A 16,385-nucleotide genomic window follows, 5' to 3' on the forward strand; every position below is an offset into this window, starting at 1 on the left:
CCGCTGGCGCCGGTGCGCCGGGCGGTAGGTCCTGGGTGCGAGGACAGCGCGGTGACCTTCTTCCTTGTGCCTGTCCCCAGGCCGGTTCAGAGACAGACCTTTGCCATGGGGCCACCGGCCGTTCTCTTCCTCCTCCTCATGCTCGGCGTCTCGGAGTCGAAGCGCGCTGCAGGTAAGTCCGGCTCTGTGCTGGTACTCGGAGCAGTCAGGGAAGCGGGGGGGGGGCACCGCTTCTCGGTGGCTGTGTAGGCAGCCGCAACTGTGCTAGGTGGTGAAGAGCTCCAAAGCTTCAATGGACAAAAACTTTTTAACCTGAGCATCAGCTGGTTGGGGACAGGAAATTTTCCCTGTGAGATCTGTGTAACCGTCAGAAATAGAAACACAGAGTCTCCAGGACTTGAGCGCATAGCTTGTCCACCTCCGTGCTGGGCAGAGGAAAGGGCGAACACGATGTAGGAACTGGCCGAGGAAGGGATGGGGCAGTAGGCTGCCGCCATGGTGCTATAGAGGAGCCGCTACTGCGCTGGCTGTCACCCAGCCAGGAGAAGCAAGCTCGCTTTGCTGCGTCCTGGCATAGGAATATTGCAGTCTGGGCTTCTGCTCTCTTTCTCCTCTACTAGGGTCTAACGAGGTGCCAGAACAGCTGCTACCGTTGTGTCAGTCAGCAGGTACCTGGCACTCCTGTGCCGGCTGGCTCTTGTGCAAGAACACGCGTGTACTGCCCCACAGTCAGAGCTGCTGTCTGCGCCCCAATGTGAGGCGCTGTACCTCGCACCGTAGGCGCCGCGAGGCAGTAGGTTAAGCAGTCCTGGGAGATACGCACCTGCTCAGCCTCTTCTTGTCCCTTGCTCATGATGCTTGTTCTGATCTCTCTGCAGAGTCCAGGAGTGATGATAACAGCGTCTTTGATCTCTTTGAACTCATTGGCTTCATTCGCAAGGGAGCTGGGCGCCGGGCACCCGGGGTGCACCTGGTGAAGGGACCAGAATCCTCCAGCCCTGCTTACCGCATTGAAGATGCCAGTCGCATCCCTGCTGTCCCTGACTCCAAATTCCAAGACTTATTAGATGCCATCCATGCTGAGAAGGGCTTCATCCTTCTGGCCACCCTCCGGCAGGCCAAGAAGAGTAGAGGCACACTGCTGTCTGTGGAACAGAAAGATGGCTCTGGTCATGTCTTCAGTCTGGTATCAAATGGCAAGGCAGGCACCCTGGACCTGAGCCTTTCTGGTGATGGCAAACAGCAACTAGTGTCAGTAGAGGATGCCTTGCTAGCTACAGGACATTGGAAGAATATCACCCTCTTTGTGCAGGAGGACCGGGCTCAGCTCTATGTGGGGTGTGAGAAAATGGAGAATGCTGAACTGGACATCCCCATCCAGAACATCTTCACTAGGGACCTGGCCAGCAGTGCCAGGCTCCGTATTGCTAAAGGGGGAGTCAATGACAACTTCCAGGTGAGGCTTTCACCGATGTTTCTGCCTAGCATTTTCAGTCATCTGCCGTGAAGGTGCGTTAGCTCCTCAACCAGCCTGAATAGCTACAAAGACGTGGGTAATGGGGAGAAAGGGTTCCACCACTGACTAGTTTGTGTACATCTGATACGGATCACCTCTAAATCTACTAAACTTTAATAATGGAGTTTGAAGGGTGAAGCATTAGATCTGCAGGGATAAAACTTTCTGCAGCAATAAGAACACACTGAAGCTTCCAAACAGGTAGTTGTAGCTTCATCGCTCAGCTTCTTACGAGATTTGGAAATTCATGGGTTTTTTCCTTCCTGCCTGGAGAGTTGCCAGGTCCTTGTGATCAAGGTTGAGCATGTTAGGAAGCAGGGCTTGTTACCATTAAGGAGTATAAAGCAACGTGTTTCACTTTGCCATTTTCCTGTCATGAAACTACTCTTAATGAACTTACATGACCTTAAGTGCCTACAAGCTGTCTCCATGCAAGTTGTACTTCTCTTCCTTGTAGTCGCTGCAAGTAGCTGTAACTCTTCCTCTGTCCACAGGGACTGCTGCAGAATGTGCGGTTTGTGTTTGGAACGACTCTGGAAACTATCCTGAGGAACAAAGGCTGCTCCAGCTGTAAGTTTGCAATCTTCTGAATCCAATGACCTATTAAAAATAAGATTCCTTATTATGTTAGAAAGACAAGTTGAAACAGAACTCAGAAGTATGCTGACATGCAAATCCACATTGCATAAGAAGTAAGATTATATATCTGCAGGCACCCTAATGAATTTGATGGCAGCTGTTTAGCAGGTGTTACCCTGGAATGATAAATGCACATGGTAAAAAATGCATTTACTTTATGTGTGTTTTTGTCTCTTAGCCACTAGTGCAATCATCACTTTGGACAACCCTATCAATGGCTCCAGCCCAGCTATCCGCACTAATTACATTGGCCATAAAACAAAGGACATCCAAGCAGTTTGTGGTTTTTCCTGTCATGAACTAACAAATATGTTTGTGGAACTGCAAGGGCTCCGGTCCATGGTTACAACACTTCAAGACAGAGTTCGCAAAGTGGTGAGTGTTGGTTAAATTCATGGTACCTTTCATTAACTGGCACTTAGTGAATGAATTATAACCTGCCCTTTGAGAGCCTGGGTAAATGGTAGTAACTTTGACTTTTGTGGAAAAGGGTGTTTTCTATATTAACTTCTAATAATTTCTCTCTGCTTCTCTCCCTTGCCACCCCCCAAGACTGAAGAAAATGAACTCATTGCCAAAGTGGTCCAGATCACTCCTGGGGTCTGCATTCATAATGGAATCTTGCACAAAAATAAAGAAGAGTGGACTATTGACAGCTGCACTGAATGTACTTGCCAGGTAAGATTCCTCACATTCATAAGTCCACTGTATATAAGTTCATGAGTTGAAATTAACAGGTATTTCTAAATGACGTTCTCTGTTAGAGTGAACCTTGCACAGAACTGGGCATACTGCAGTAGCCAGAGAATTATTCAGTTTATTTCATCCTACTAGATCCTTGGTATAAAGAGCGCTTTCACACAGTGTTAAAACAGCAGTATCTTAGAAAATTATAGAAAACATCACTCTGTTACAGCTGTTAACACACTTCTAGTTCCTTAATTTGGGGAATACCTGTATTTTTTACATAAATCCATGAGTAAACTAAAGGTTGGCATCAATAGAACAAGTTTATAGTACTATCAGCTTTGCTCCCTGGAATACTTTACATCCACCTTCTGTCCTCACTGAACCTCCTGCTGGCTTAGTAGGAAAAGACATTCTGGTACTCAGTAAAGGCTCTTAAACATGGGATTTTTCTTTATCTAACAAATGATTCTAGCTGTGTCCTATTAGCTGTTACAAATTATATGGAACAGCAATCCCTTCCAGATTTCAGTTTAGCTGTTTAAATCCCAGGAGGATCACCTGGCAAGATATTTACACTTTGTTTGCTTCTACGGAATGCAGAAAAGTACACCAAAACATACCGTTTCAGAGTTTCTTTAAACATTTTGCTTGCTCTCTTTAACTGTGAGTACACCTTAGCAAAAGCATCTTGTAGGGCCAGTCTACCACAAAGTGGGTTAACTAGCCTGCTGCTGTTTAGAAACTAAAGGTTGAGTATTTGTATGTGTGCAATCCAAGGCATCTCACCAAGTTCTACATCTGCTTCTATAGGTCTCTACATCTTTTGTCTTGTAGTCAGCAAATGATACTGTGACTTCTGCATCTGCCTCTTTCCTACCAACCCTTTTGCTCAATGTTAGCTGTAACATTAGGCCTTAATGTAGTCATTTGCTTGGGGAGATTAAAATAGTAATCATGAGAGCATTCTCCTGACCAAGCTGCTACCTTCAAGAAGCAAAACTACAGGCTGCCCTTTAGCGCTCATTTAGATTGGAGGTGGGTGTTCTTACCCTGCCCACTTGGCTTAAAGATCAAAGATCTCCAAGTATAAGTTACAGATTTCATGGCTCTTGAGCAGAGTCCACTAAACTCATTTTATCTTTACCATATAATCAGCTTACATCCATATTAACTGAAAAGAAAGTTGGCTTCTCATTCTTGTTTCATTCCCAGAAGTCTGACCTTATACTTTGGGTATCACGTGATAGTCTCTTACTCTAGCCAGCATCTGGTAGATGCAGATCAACTTCTGCAAAACCAAAATACTTCCACTCTTAACTGAAATAAAGGATGAGAATGAGATGAAGTTTGACTAAAAATACCTGGGACTACCCTTGGATTGTACTAGCTCTAAATACAAGGGTCTCTGCTTTAGATGTGCTATCAAGTGCTGCAGAAAAGATCTCTTTGTCATTTACCCAGGCCCCAGGCGTTGTTTATATTCCACTTGCTTATTGCAATTCTCACAATTCTTTATAGAACTCTGCCACTATTTGCCGGAAAGTGTCCTGTCCTCTCATGCCTTGTTCCAATGCCACTGTGCCTGATGGGGAGTGCTGCCCCCGATGCTGGCGTAAGTACTTAATACCTTTACACTTCTACAGCAGTTGGCTTCATCTAGCTAAACGCATGCTGCTCTAAAGTATATCACAACTGGATATAACCTTGCACCACTGGAGTAAGGTTAGCCTGATGTCTCTTTGAGGTTAATCACTTAGGTGGTGCATGTGAGCACTGAAACATTTGAGTTCCTGGCCTTTATCCTCATACAAGAAAGGAATATGTGTGTGGCTTTTGAAGGCAGCTGTGTCCTTCTTTGTGGAGAGAGGGGTGGGAGAAAAGACTATGGAAAAACACATAGCCGGAGTCTTATTCAGACCTGTATCCCTCTACAGCTAGCGACTATGCAGATGATGGATGGTCTCCTTGGTCTGAATGGACTTCGTGTTCTGTGACCTGCGGGAATGGGATTCAGCAGAGAGGGCGATCCTGTGACAGTCTCAATAACCGCTGTGAAGGGTCTTCTGTACAGACTCGCACTTGCCATCTTCAGGAGTGCGATAAGAGATGTAAGTACTTAATCTACTCACACTGGTAATAAAACATTGGCTGCTTTTATTGGCTTAATGTTAATAGCAAAGATTACCATGTAGCTCTGTCACTGAGATGGAGCATTGGCGCCTAGCTTTGAGGATTTAAATTAGTCAGGTAAAGGGGAGCAGATAGTTAATGCAGTAAATAGGCATATTTAAGCACTGCTCGCAGAACAAAATTTGAAGCCGGTTTAGGTATGTAGTTTCTCTAGTGACAAAACAACTTGATCTGTGTTGATGCTGAGGCTATCCTATACATGGAGTCTTTGGTACCATTCTGCTGTGTCCTAGGTGCTGTGCAGCTGAAGTCTGTTCTTCAGAAACTCTACTAACAACAGACATCTCTCTCCTGTAGTTAAACAGGATGGTGGCTGGAGTCACTGGTCACCATGGTCATCATGTTCTGTCACTTGTGGCACGGGCATCATCACCAGAATTCGTCTCTGCAATTCTCCAGTACCGCAGCTGAATGGCAAACCTTGTGAGGGTGAGGCAAGAGAAAACAAATCCTGCCAGAAAGATCCTTGTCCAAGTAAGTGTGCCCAGGTGGTAGCTACTATTCAGTAGCTTAAACTGAACTTCCCAGGTAGTTGCTATATAATCTAGTTCTAGTGATCTTCTCTCTTTAAACTTAAAGGTGAGCTAGGTAAAACCTCACAGGTTAGTTTCAGATGAAACTAAACTGTTTTCTGTGGCTCTTCCATGGAGTCATTAATTCTGTCTTTTATGTCTGAACAACGTCTGAAGTGCTGTTGCTACAGAAGTAATAGTCCTTAGTCAGGTATAAACTAGTTGTACCACTGAATTTAAGGCTATACATGTCTTCTAACTGCGATCTTCCTTTAGTTAATGGCAACTGGGGACCATGGTCTCCATGGGATGCTTGCACAGTGACGTGTGGAGGAGGACTTCAGAAACGTAGCCGGCTCTGCAATAATCCGGAGCCTCAGTATGGTGGGAAGACTTGCGTAGGTGAAGCTAGAGGGACTCAGGTCTGCAACAAACAGGACTGTCCAATTGGTAAGTATTCATTTTCCCATAAACATCTGAAGATTGTGGAAATCTTGAAAATATTGATTTAAAAAGTTGACGTAGAACTGTAAAACACAAGTGCTAGAATTTTAAACTAGCATCGTGGTAAGCATGCCTCATCTTAACACTTTCTCATTTGTTTCTCAGATGGGTGTCTGTCTAATCCCTGCTTTGCGGGGACTACATGTACCAGCTCCCCTGATGGTTCCTGGAAGTGTGGTGCCTGTCCTGCTGGCTACCATGGTGATGGTGTCCACTGCCAAGATATTGATGAGGTAAGAAGGCTAGAGTTTGCCCCTTGAGAGGCTGGTGAAAGAAAATGGGAAGGGGGAATAAAATCCCAGTGTTTTGTAATGCTAACTGTTGTTCTCCTCTATCTCAAACTTGTATTTCAGTGCAAAGAGGTTCCTGATGCCTGCTTTGTTTTCAACGGAGTGCATAGGTGTGAGAATACTGAACCGGGGTACAACTGCCTGCCTTGTCCACCACGTTTCACTGGAACACAGCCATTTGGTCGCAGTGTTGAGGATGCCATGGCTAACAAACAGGTATTGTCAAGCTAAGAACTGTTCTGGGTTATGAAATCTCACAAAGTTTCTAAACAACAGAAAGCAGCTATGCATTAGTGGGAAGAAGGGCTTGGTATGCTTAATAAAACACCATCCTCTGATTCAGAACAAGAGGAGCATTAAGCAGTTTCTGTTGGAGCTCAAAAGGAGTTTTAAAAATCACCGTCCTCAGCCATGGAGTGTTCAGATGTTATATATAATTTTAGGAGAGTAATTTAATCAGTATTCACTTATGATCCAACAATGTGTGCCTTAGAGATACTTCAGTCCTTGGTTTCATTTGAAAATAAATAAGGTTTGGACAAGAAAAATAATAATTAGTGCTAAGACTGCTACTGAAGTTAGGGAGTGGAAGAAAATATGTACAAGGCTTTTTCATTCTTTCTGATTAAAGAATCTCTGATCAAAACAATCATGTATTCTCCATGTTTTACTTGAATCTCTAGGGGAAAATGAGGGATTAAAAGGTGTTTCCAGTGGATTTAATTTCTGTGTGGTCTTCTAGGTCTGCAAGCCACGTAATCCATGCACGGATGGAACACATGACTGCAACAAGAATGCCAAATGCAATTACCTTGGCCACTTCAGTGACCCCATGTATCGCTGTGAATGTAAACCAGGCTATGCTGGCAATGGCATAATCTGTGGAGAAGATACGGACTTGGATGGATGGCCAAATGAGAACCTTGTTTGTGTTGCCAATGCCACTTACCACTGTAAAAAAGTAAGTTTATCCTCTTTTTCCCACCTACCGTTATAACAGCCTGTCTATCTGAGAAATAAACAAAATATGTTAGGTTTGAGGTATAAAAAAAGTATCTATCTAGTTAGAGGTATTAAACTGTTCTCTCTGCAGATAAAACTTGTAAAATACCCCTCTGTGTAGGGATACCATTGTCAAGATATTGCTAGGAAGCTCTTGGTGTTGCTTTAGATATTCCTGCAATATGGGGAAAAAATGAATGACACAATTATAAATGCTTGTTTTAAATGTTCTAGGAAAACTCTAGTTTAGGCTAAAGATATCTCAGCTTTGCTCTGAAAGATATCTACCTCCAGGGGAAGAAAAAGAGTGTAAGGTTCTCAAAACCAGCCAAGTCTTAGTTTTAAAAATTATTTGAACTATGGCTTTCTAGGATTTATCCTCACAGTAATTTCTAGCTACAATTGAGAGAATTACAATAGGACAACACCTTATGAATTTGCCTAATGATTAGATCTTACCTGCTAAAATTCCTATTGTAATTATGCCAGGAATAAACACATTGGTGTACTTTCTCCTTTCTAGGATAACTGCCCTAATCTGCCCAACTCTGGGCAGGAAGACTATGATAAGGATGGGATTGGTGATGCCTGTGACAATGATGATGACGATGATGGTATTCCTGATGACCGGGTAAGACACCACAAAACAAGAGCCTCTGAGAATGCAGCTCTCCCATTCCCCTTCCTGAGGATGGGGCCTAGCTTCTGACCTTAATCTTAAGAGAGGACTATAGGAAATTGCTGGCACTGACAGCTATTCTAGAAACCTTTAGATATGCATAACTATGCAGACAAACTTTATGCAGCTGGTTGAGCTTTGGAAGTGAATCTTCATTTTTATTCAGCCATTCCTACACTCATGCAAGCAACAGGGTGTTTTCAGGTGGAAGCATTCCAGTTTTAACTGTTTCCCTGCCTTTCATGTCTCCTTATGCTTGTACTGCTATATGAAAGCAGAATCTGATTAGAGCTTTAATTTAACTCCTTTTAAAGCTTGACTTCTTTCTTGCTCTGGCAGGACAACTGTCCATTCATCTACAACCCACAGCAGTATGACTATGACAGGGATGATGTTGGTGACCGCTGTGATAACTGCCCCTACAATCACAATCCTGATCAAACTGACACTGACAACAATGGAGAAGGAGATGCATGTGCAGTGGATATTGATGGAGATGGTAGGTAGCCTCTAGTCAGTCCTTTAGATGGTTTTCTAATCGCAGATTGATCAAATGTATCCAATGTACCACTGATTTCCTACCAGAATTTCACCCCTGAACACACAAAAGTTCTCACCTGGTAGGTTCAGGACATAAAGACTACTGAAGTAACAGTTATAGCTAATGGAAATTCACTTTGAAATATATATATTTTGGCACACTTAAATTCTAGCTCTGTTCTTGCAGGCAGTAGGAACAGAAGTGTGGCAGAGCTAGTGATGTGTCAAGTTTCAAAGCTTTCAAATGCTGCTCAAAATGCTTTCAAAAATGTCGCAAAGTGCATGGTGGCTTTATACAATCCTTCACAGCACTGAGATGTCTGACTTTAATTCATTAACTCTTCTTAATCTTGCAGGGGTCCTTAATGAAAGAGACAACTGCCAATATGTCTACAACGTAGACCAGAGGGATACAGACTTGGATGGTGTTGGAGATCAGTGTGATAACTGTCCACTGGAACACAATCCTGACCAGGTAAGCGATTTGCATTATATAAATAGGAGAGGTATTTTAAAAAAATATAGTATGTTGTGTATTGTAGAAAATATTTGAACAACAAGTTACAGCTTAAATTTGACTTGTCACAAATAATTCTTATTAATTTGCCAAATGGTACCGTTATCAAATAACATGCCCTCACATTTCCAACAGCCGCTAGGTGTTTTCTGAAAAGTAACTCTAGTGAAGATCTGTGAGACTACTGCCTGTACTCCATCTCCTAAACACTTCTTAGGTTTGTCAGTCACGGTGATCCTCATTGTGAGGATATGAAACTCCTAGGAGCACTGTATAAAGTCTAGGTAGTTAGGAACTACCCTCTTCATAGCCTGTAGTGCCATGTTCACTTATACACAAAGTTGCTCTTTAATCTCTGTCTGTAAGTTCAAAACAGCTGCATTTCAAAAGATAACTTTTCTACCAGTAAGTTGAAGGCAGCACAGGTGGCTTTTCCCTAAGGAAAAGGTGTATTCTGACACTTTTAAAATTCTCCTTCATAAAAATCTAGGGGGATCCAGCCTCTCGCACAACTTACTGGTTCAAAAACATTTGAAGGCAGAAGTAGATAAAGCCTGTGCCATCCTGTCAAGTACAAGGCTCTAAGTTTAATAGCTTCAGGGACATAACTGAAATGTTTGAAGGGTTAGAAAAGCTGCTGCAAATCAGTGGAATCTAGTGTGGTATGGTCATGTAGCCTAAAAGCAGTGTTACTTGAAGGATTTAAACAGAGAATATAAAATATCTTAGTCTCTGTTGCTTCCTTTACTTCCCTGCCTGAGGGTGGAAAGTGCCTGAAGATCCTTTTGGGCAAAGTTTCTTTTAACACTTTGAAATATTGATATAATACTCTAATGGTTTTTCAAACACTCTTCTGAGTTCTAGAAGCCAAGATACTAGATTTCAAGTGGCAGAATTAGTAGCTATTCAAACTGTGTGGTATGCCTTCTGTCTACAACACCAGGATCATCCACCAGTGTTGACAAGACTACTAGACTAAAGCTTGAGGCAGCCTCAGGGATGACTGGATTGTTTTTCTTATTTCAGAAGCTGACTAAGCAAATGACTGGCTAAAATAATGATCAGCAAGCACAGCAGTTCATGCAGTCTTTGAGCACTGAGGGAGTAATTATCTTGACCGATGAGTCAAGGGGCATGGAAAAGCCTTATAGGTTTTTATGATAAAGAAAATTATGATATGGTGTTGAAGCTGTAAAACCAAGACTTGGTAGACTATGTTTTAATGTTACAGTCTCTACTGGCTAGGTACAGAGTAGTCCTATCCTTATCTGGCCCTTGGAAACAGGGAGCTGCCAGAGAAGATGGGAGGTAAAGTACCCTATGTCCCGTACGGTAGACTAGGAGCAGGAGAGTCATGTGGCAGAAGGGAGAAGAGAAGCTGACGACCACGCTGCTTTCTGCTGCTGTGGATTCAAAGTAAAACCAGGGCAACACTAAAGCAGCCCAAAAGCAGTTAGCACAGGCAGCTTTAAATAAGCATGTATTAATCCTAGTACCTCACTACATCCATCTTAGCTTTTCCTGAGGCAAGCAGAAATCCCAATTAATTCTAGCTATTAAGACTCCTATTTCAGCCTCTCTTTAAGTGGCTTTTTAAAATGTTCTTTATTTTTTCCCTTGCTTAGGAAGACACTGATTCTGACCGCATAGGTGATCAGTGTGACAACAACCAGGACATAGATGAAGATGGCCATCAAAATAATCTTGATAACTGCCCCTATGTGCCCAATGCCAATCAAGCTGACCATGACAAGGATGGAAAAGGTGATGCCTGTGACCATGATGATGACAATGATGGTATCCCTGATGACAAAGATAACTGCAGATTGGTTGCCAATCCAGATCAAGCTGATTCTGATGGTAAGATGGCTGGTATCATAGTAATATTTTAAGAGTATCTTCCAATAGTTTGCTATTTTTTTCCACACTACTTAGGATTGGACAAAACTTCCAAGTAACAAAAAGATAGAATGTCTGTACTGTTATAGTGCTCCTCAGGAGTAAGGAAAAATGTAAAAATGACCACATACCCAACTTATTCCTAAGTCACTATCAGGCTGGAGTGAAAGGGCATTTATACAGTAGCTGTTGTGGCTTCTGTAATGTGTCTGCCAGCAGTACCTGGGCAGTCAGAGATCTGCAATTAAGATTTCAACTCCAAGTTGTAAGACTCAGAAGCAAACAACAATGATGATATAATGGTGAAATTACTTGTGTCCTGCAGGTGATGGACGTGGAGATGCTTGCAAAGATGACTTTGACCAAGACAGTGTGCCAGACATTGATGATATCTGCCCTGAAAATGTGGGCATCAGTGAGACTGATTTCCGAAGATTTCAGATGATTCCCTTGGATCCTAAAGGAACATCCCAAAATGATCCAAACTGGGTTGTTCGCCACCAGGGTAAAGAACTGGTTCAGACAGTCAACTGTGACCCTGGCCTTGCAGTCGGTAAGGGGAAAATTTTAACTCTAACAGGCATTACATTGCTTGGTTTTGGGGGTGGGGGGAGGGCAGGGAGGAAGAGAACCTGAGAAAATATTAAGGAGTTATTTAAGAATTGCAAAAAAAAGCAGTGCCTGAAACTTTCTCCTTTAATGCCTTCATAGGTTTTGATGAATTCAATGCTGTGGACTTCAGTGGCACCTTCTTCATTAATACAGAAAGGGATGATGATTATGCTGGCTTTGTATTTGGCTACCAATCTAGCAGTCGTTTCTATGTTGTCATGTGGAAGCAGATCACCCAGTCTTACTGGGACTCCACACCAACCAAAGCTCAAGGCTACTCAGGTCTCTCCATCAAAGTTGTGAATTCTACCACCGGCCCAGGAGAACACCTTCGTAATGCTCTGTGGCACACAGGAAACACTCCTGGCCAGGTAAGAGTGGCAGTTTGATAACCTGCTCTTCTGCACTGTAAGGCAGACTGTTCTTCCAACAAGTTAGACACTTACAGGGGGCCTGTACATGCTGTTCAGAATGGCATAGTCTTCTTGGCAAAGACTAGTAACTTTGTAATTATCCCTAATCATGCAAAATATTGTATGAAATCAACAGGATTGCAGGCTTTCCAGCAGAAGTCAATCCATTGTTTCCAGAATAGTGGAGTAGTTTTCCATTTACATATTTAAAAGTAAGTTTAAATGCAGTTGATTTCAAAAGACCCCATTACAGAGATTGACTTACTTTAAGCCTTTACTAGTCATAAGGATGATTGGTCAAGGCACCTTCATGTCAAAATAATGGCTATGTTATCTCTGATTAATAAAAAAACATGCTTTTGTAGGTGAGAACTTTGTGGCATGACCCTCGTCACATAGGCTGGAAAGACTTCACTGCATACAGATGGCGTCTTAGCCATAGACCAAAGACTGGTTACATCAGGTAAGCATCATCCTTTTATCTTAAGTGATTATCACAAGGAAAGTAGATATCTGTAAAGATGAACATAACAGAAGCTTGTCAAAGATGGCTGACCTATTGTCTCTTTGTAGGGTTGTAATGTATGAAGGGAAGAAAATCATGGCAGACTCAGGACCAATCTATGATAAAACCTATGCTGGTGGTCGGCTAGGATTATTTGTCTTCTCTCAAGAAATGGTGTTCTTCTCAGATCTTAAATATGAATGCAGAGGTAAGGAAGACATTGTATTTAAGAGATCCTGTATAAATGACTTGGCTCAAGAAAGCTGCTCTCAAGAAAAATAGAATGGATCAAGAAATAAGAGCTAACAGGGAAGGTTCACCCATGATCTTTGATAGCTCAATCTCAAGTGAGTTCTGCAGGAAGAAACAGGATACCTTCTTGACCAGGTCTTCACAGTTTAAAGTTTAAATCTATAAAATCCAAGTATATTTCTATCCTGTTATTTCAAAGTATCGGAAATCCATGTTAAGTTCCAGATATGAAACATATTTTGAATCTCCTTTAAAATGCTGACTAGAATGAATCAACACAGCTAACAAAGACTAAGGTGAAAATGCAAAATACTGACTTTAGCAAGCAAGAAAGTAGTGGCTAACATGTAAAAAAACCTGATTTGCTTAAAAGCAAGCAAAGCAGAAGGCTGTCCATATATCACGTTCTTGCAGTTCAGCAGAGGTAAGTGCATATGACTAGTTCCAGGTGCCCTAGTCTTCTTAAATTGTGACTTTGTTATGTAGACTAGATTCTGAAGTCTAATTCCAAGTACCTAAGTACTTACAGTTTTCTTTACCAACATGATCTTTACAAATGTCTCTAAAGATTAATGTCTTAGACATAATCATGCATAATACACAGAAATATTTAAATATCTTAATTTTTTCTTTCACAGATCCATAATTACAAGGTTATTGGATCCAGAGACTATTTAAAAATGCTGGTATTGCACCTTCTGAAACGTTTAGCCTTACAAATCCTGGGACCATTATATTATTCCTTCCTTTCTTCTTTCTGCATAAATGTGGACTCGAAACACATGATCTGCCTCAAGAGAATGCTTTTGAGAGAATGGAAGTGAGAAAATACTTTGTATCTGACCTCTGCTGAAGTGGAAGGAAACAAATGTGTCTTGCAAATGAGAATTGTCTTCACTGAACAAGCACACTTCTTTCAGTAGGAAAGACATTGTTTGCTGTTTATCACAGTGCGGTGTCACTGCCTCTCTAACTGGAGGTCCCATGGAGTAGCATTTTGTAAAAAGAACATCTTTGGATGTGCTGTGGACTACTTAAACTGAAGACCTTTCATTGTGTGGGGAAAAGGGGTTTTGGGTGGGAGGGTAACTCTAAGTCATTTTTCTTTATGGGGGAGAATCTTTTTCATGAGGGCTGCGCTACCTTGGTTTACATCCATTTAACTTGGAGAAACGATTACTGTTTTATGTGTCATATCTTTCAGATGAAAGCACAGCCTTTTACTCTATATGTGGTGAGCTAGATCAGCTGCTCTATTACACAGGACAAAACAGATATTCTAAAACTTATTTCCATGGTGGGAGGGGGAAAGAGGATAAAAACTGGCACACTGGATCACATCAGCTTTGGGAGAACCGGGATTTACAATTAGATTCTGTTTTTTCCTGATTAGATGCAGATCTTTCTTACCTTTAAATGTTTTCTTTCAGATATGGTGCCAAAAAGCACCGCCATCTCAGCTAGCACTCTGCTCCTTCAGGAAACCAGCATGTGCTTCACTTTTTATGGTTAAAAAGGCACAAAAATAATAGTAATGGAAACATTCCTTTTCTACATGCCATAGACGCTTTAAACCCCTCGCTTCTTGGGAGGGGACGGGGCCTGTAGATAAAATACTGAAATTTGTAAAATATTTATTTTTACTTATCCTTGATGTTATAATGACCGAGGGAATTATTGATTAAAACAAGAAATGCGTCAGGACTATCCACCTAATCATTGTTACAAGTCTTCACGACTGTAAGATTGTAAATACAGATTATTTATTAACTCTGTTCTATATTGAAACTAGACAGGGTTTTAGTTGAGAAGAAAATCTTGTCCGGAGCAGGTAGTGGCAATGTATTTGTTACAAAGAACAATTTTCCCATAAAGGCTTTGAGGCGCAGGGAAAAGTGGTAGGGTGGGGAATGGGATGTTTGTTTTTCTCAGTCTGAGCTCAATGTTGGCTTGTCCTTTCTTTGTGCAAGGCAGCTGGTAGCCTGGCAGACAACTGTTCCACAGTGCTAAAACTCAAGTCCCTTTAGATAGTAGCAGTTCCTGTCTCATCTGTAGTGCTAGAGAGGAGGGGAATGCCATTTACCATCTTAGTGGTTATTTAGTGCTGGGAAGGGTCTGCAGTGCTTTACCACTGGTCAGTGGCCTGACACAAAACCGGAATACCTACCCTGAGGAGATTGCAGAGAGAGGCACAACGACCACAATCAGTAACCATTCAAACCAGTTATTTGTGCTGCTGCACACTACTTATTGTAACAAGGGATGTGTAGCTACAAAAAACAGGAATTCTTCACAGACTGGACAGAATTTCAGGAGCTCCTTGCAAAAGAGGGAGAGGACTTGATGTACATTAAAAGACTGTTTTCCCCAATGGAAGGGGCAGCATCCTTATACCTATAATATTTCCTTGTGTCTTCAAAAAAGGAAAAGAAATGAACACAGTGAAAGTTTTACGTACAAATATTACCTCATTGTTGTGTGACTGAGAAAAACCTTTGGATTAAGCAGAGTTCAAATGTCTAACAAACTTTAAAGCTACTGTAGTACTAAAAAGTTAATGCTGTATATAGTCAAAATTTCTTTGCAGAAAATATGTTCCCAGTAAGGAAACGACATTGGAAAAAAAAGTCAAGTACAATTTCTAACGTTGTGTTATATTTTTTCCTGTCATCCTATATACCATTGCTTGTGTTTTTATAAATTATTTTTCTCATTGCCATTGTAATAGTTAATCACATAATTGTGTAGATATGCTATTTAAATAATTTATCATGAAATGCTACCTGTAGAGTTAGTATTTCTATTTTTATAAAATGTTTGCACACTGAACTGAAGATTTTTTTTTTGCTTCCCTCCTCCCAATGTTTTTGCTAGCATAATTTTCTAAGAACATGCTTTTTGTAAACATTTTTAACCATTTTCCATTTTAAGGTTGTGTAAGTTGTACAATAAAGCTTCTTACATACAAAGAACAATAAACCACAAGGACATTTATATTTACACCTTTGTGCTCTAGCTTTATTCATGTTTTGTAATACTTCTGTAGATCACTGACATGTTATTCATGTCAAATTGGGCTTCAAAGCAAGACATCTCTACACTCTTTACCTTAAAACTGACAAGGGCATGCATTTGAGCTTTCACCCCAGATAAAACAGCTTGTCTACCTGAAGGCACTTCTGCAGTTATGTAGTATGGACAGCTGGCAAATCTGATTCTGAAGGCTTCACTGAAGACTTTAAGTGTAGACAAAGCCATGCTGCTCTTGATGCAGCTGCAAGGCAAAACACTCTTTGAGGGATTTCAATCATCCCCAGCCAGGCCTATCCCCTGTTTCTTTCTTCCACACGGAAAGAGGCAGCATGATGGCTATTTGCAGGGGCAGATGAATATCTGTTAATATCTGTTCTAGACTGAGACTGCTAGTGTGATCAAAAAGCTGATGATGTGGAACTGCTGGAACACGCTGATAAAAATAAGAGCAGTTAAGACAGTTGCTCAGTCTTTACTGAGAGCAGCAGTTTGTCTCATGAGCACAAAGCCAGATGCTGTATTAGGAGTGCTAGATACCTACAAGAATTGTATTTAGGGGGTCCTGCAGGTATACAAAATTAATCTTTACATC

At 41.6% G+C, this 16,385-nt stretch overlaps 1 protein-coding gene across 1 annotated transcript; it reads left to right on the top strand.

Annotated features, from left to right (window-relative positions):
• Nucleotides 1-105: 105 nt before the first annotated feature.
• Nucleotides 106-15,763, top strand: THBS1 (thrombospondin 1). Its single transcript, XM_009701317.1, has 21 exons — nucleotides 106-172; nucleotides 879-1,456; nucleotides 2,011-2,086; nucleotides 2,334-2,530; nucleotides 2,708-2,833; nucleotides 4,364-4,457; nucleotides 4,780-4,953; nucleotides 5,333-5,509; nucleotides 5,824-5,997; nucleotides 6,157-6,284; nucleotides 6,405-6,557; nucleotides 7,084-7,302; nucleotides 7,867-7,974; nucleotides 8,362-8,521; nucleotides 8,919-9,037; nucleotides 10,705-10,939; nucleotides 11,304-11,531; nucleotides 11,690-11,961; nucleotides 12,369-12,466; nucleotides 12,577-12,716; nucleotides 13,399-15,763. The coding sequence occupies exons 1-21, from the start codon at nucleotides 106-108 to the stop codon at nucleotides 13,404-13,406; spliced, it is 3,531 nt and encodes a 1,176-aa protein (XP_009699619.1). The 3' UTR covers nucleotides 13,407-15,763.
• Nucleotides 15,764-16,385: the final 622 nt, after the last annotated feature.

This window comes from Cariama cristata, unplaced genomic scaffold (genome assembly GCF_000690535.1).
Source record: "Cariama cristata isolate BGI_N322 unplaced genomic scaffold, ASM69053v1 scaffold27325, whole genome shotgun sequence".
NCBI lineage: Eukaryota > Metazoa > Chordata > Aves > Cariamiformes > Cariamidae > Cariama > Cariama cristata.

Excerpts from the sequence above, each read along its gene's own strand:
- THBS1 (XM_009701317.1), top strand. The coding sequence starts at position 106 with ATGGGGCCACCGGCCGTTCTCTTCCTCCTCCTCATGCTCGGCGTCTCG. Across the intron at positions 173-878 it reads GGAGTCGAAGCGCGCTGCAG|AGTCCAGGAGTGATGATAAC; the intron begins GTAAGTCCGGCT and ends ATCTCTCTGCAG. Across the intron at positions 2,834-4,363 it reads GCACTGAATGTACTTGCCAG|AACTCTGCCACTATTTGCCG; the intron begins GTAAGATTCCTC and ends AATTCTTTATAG.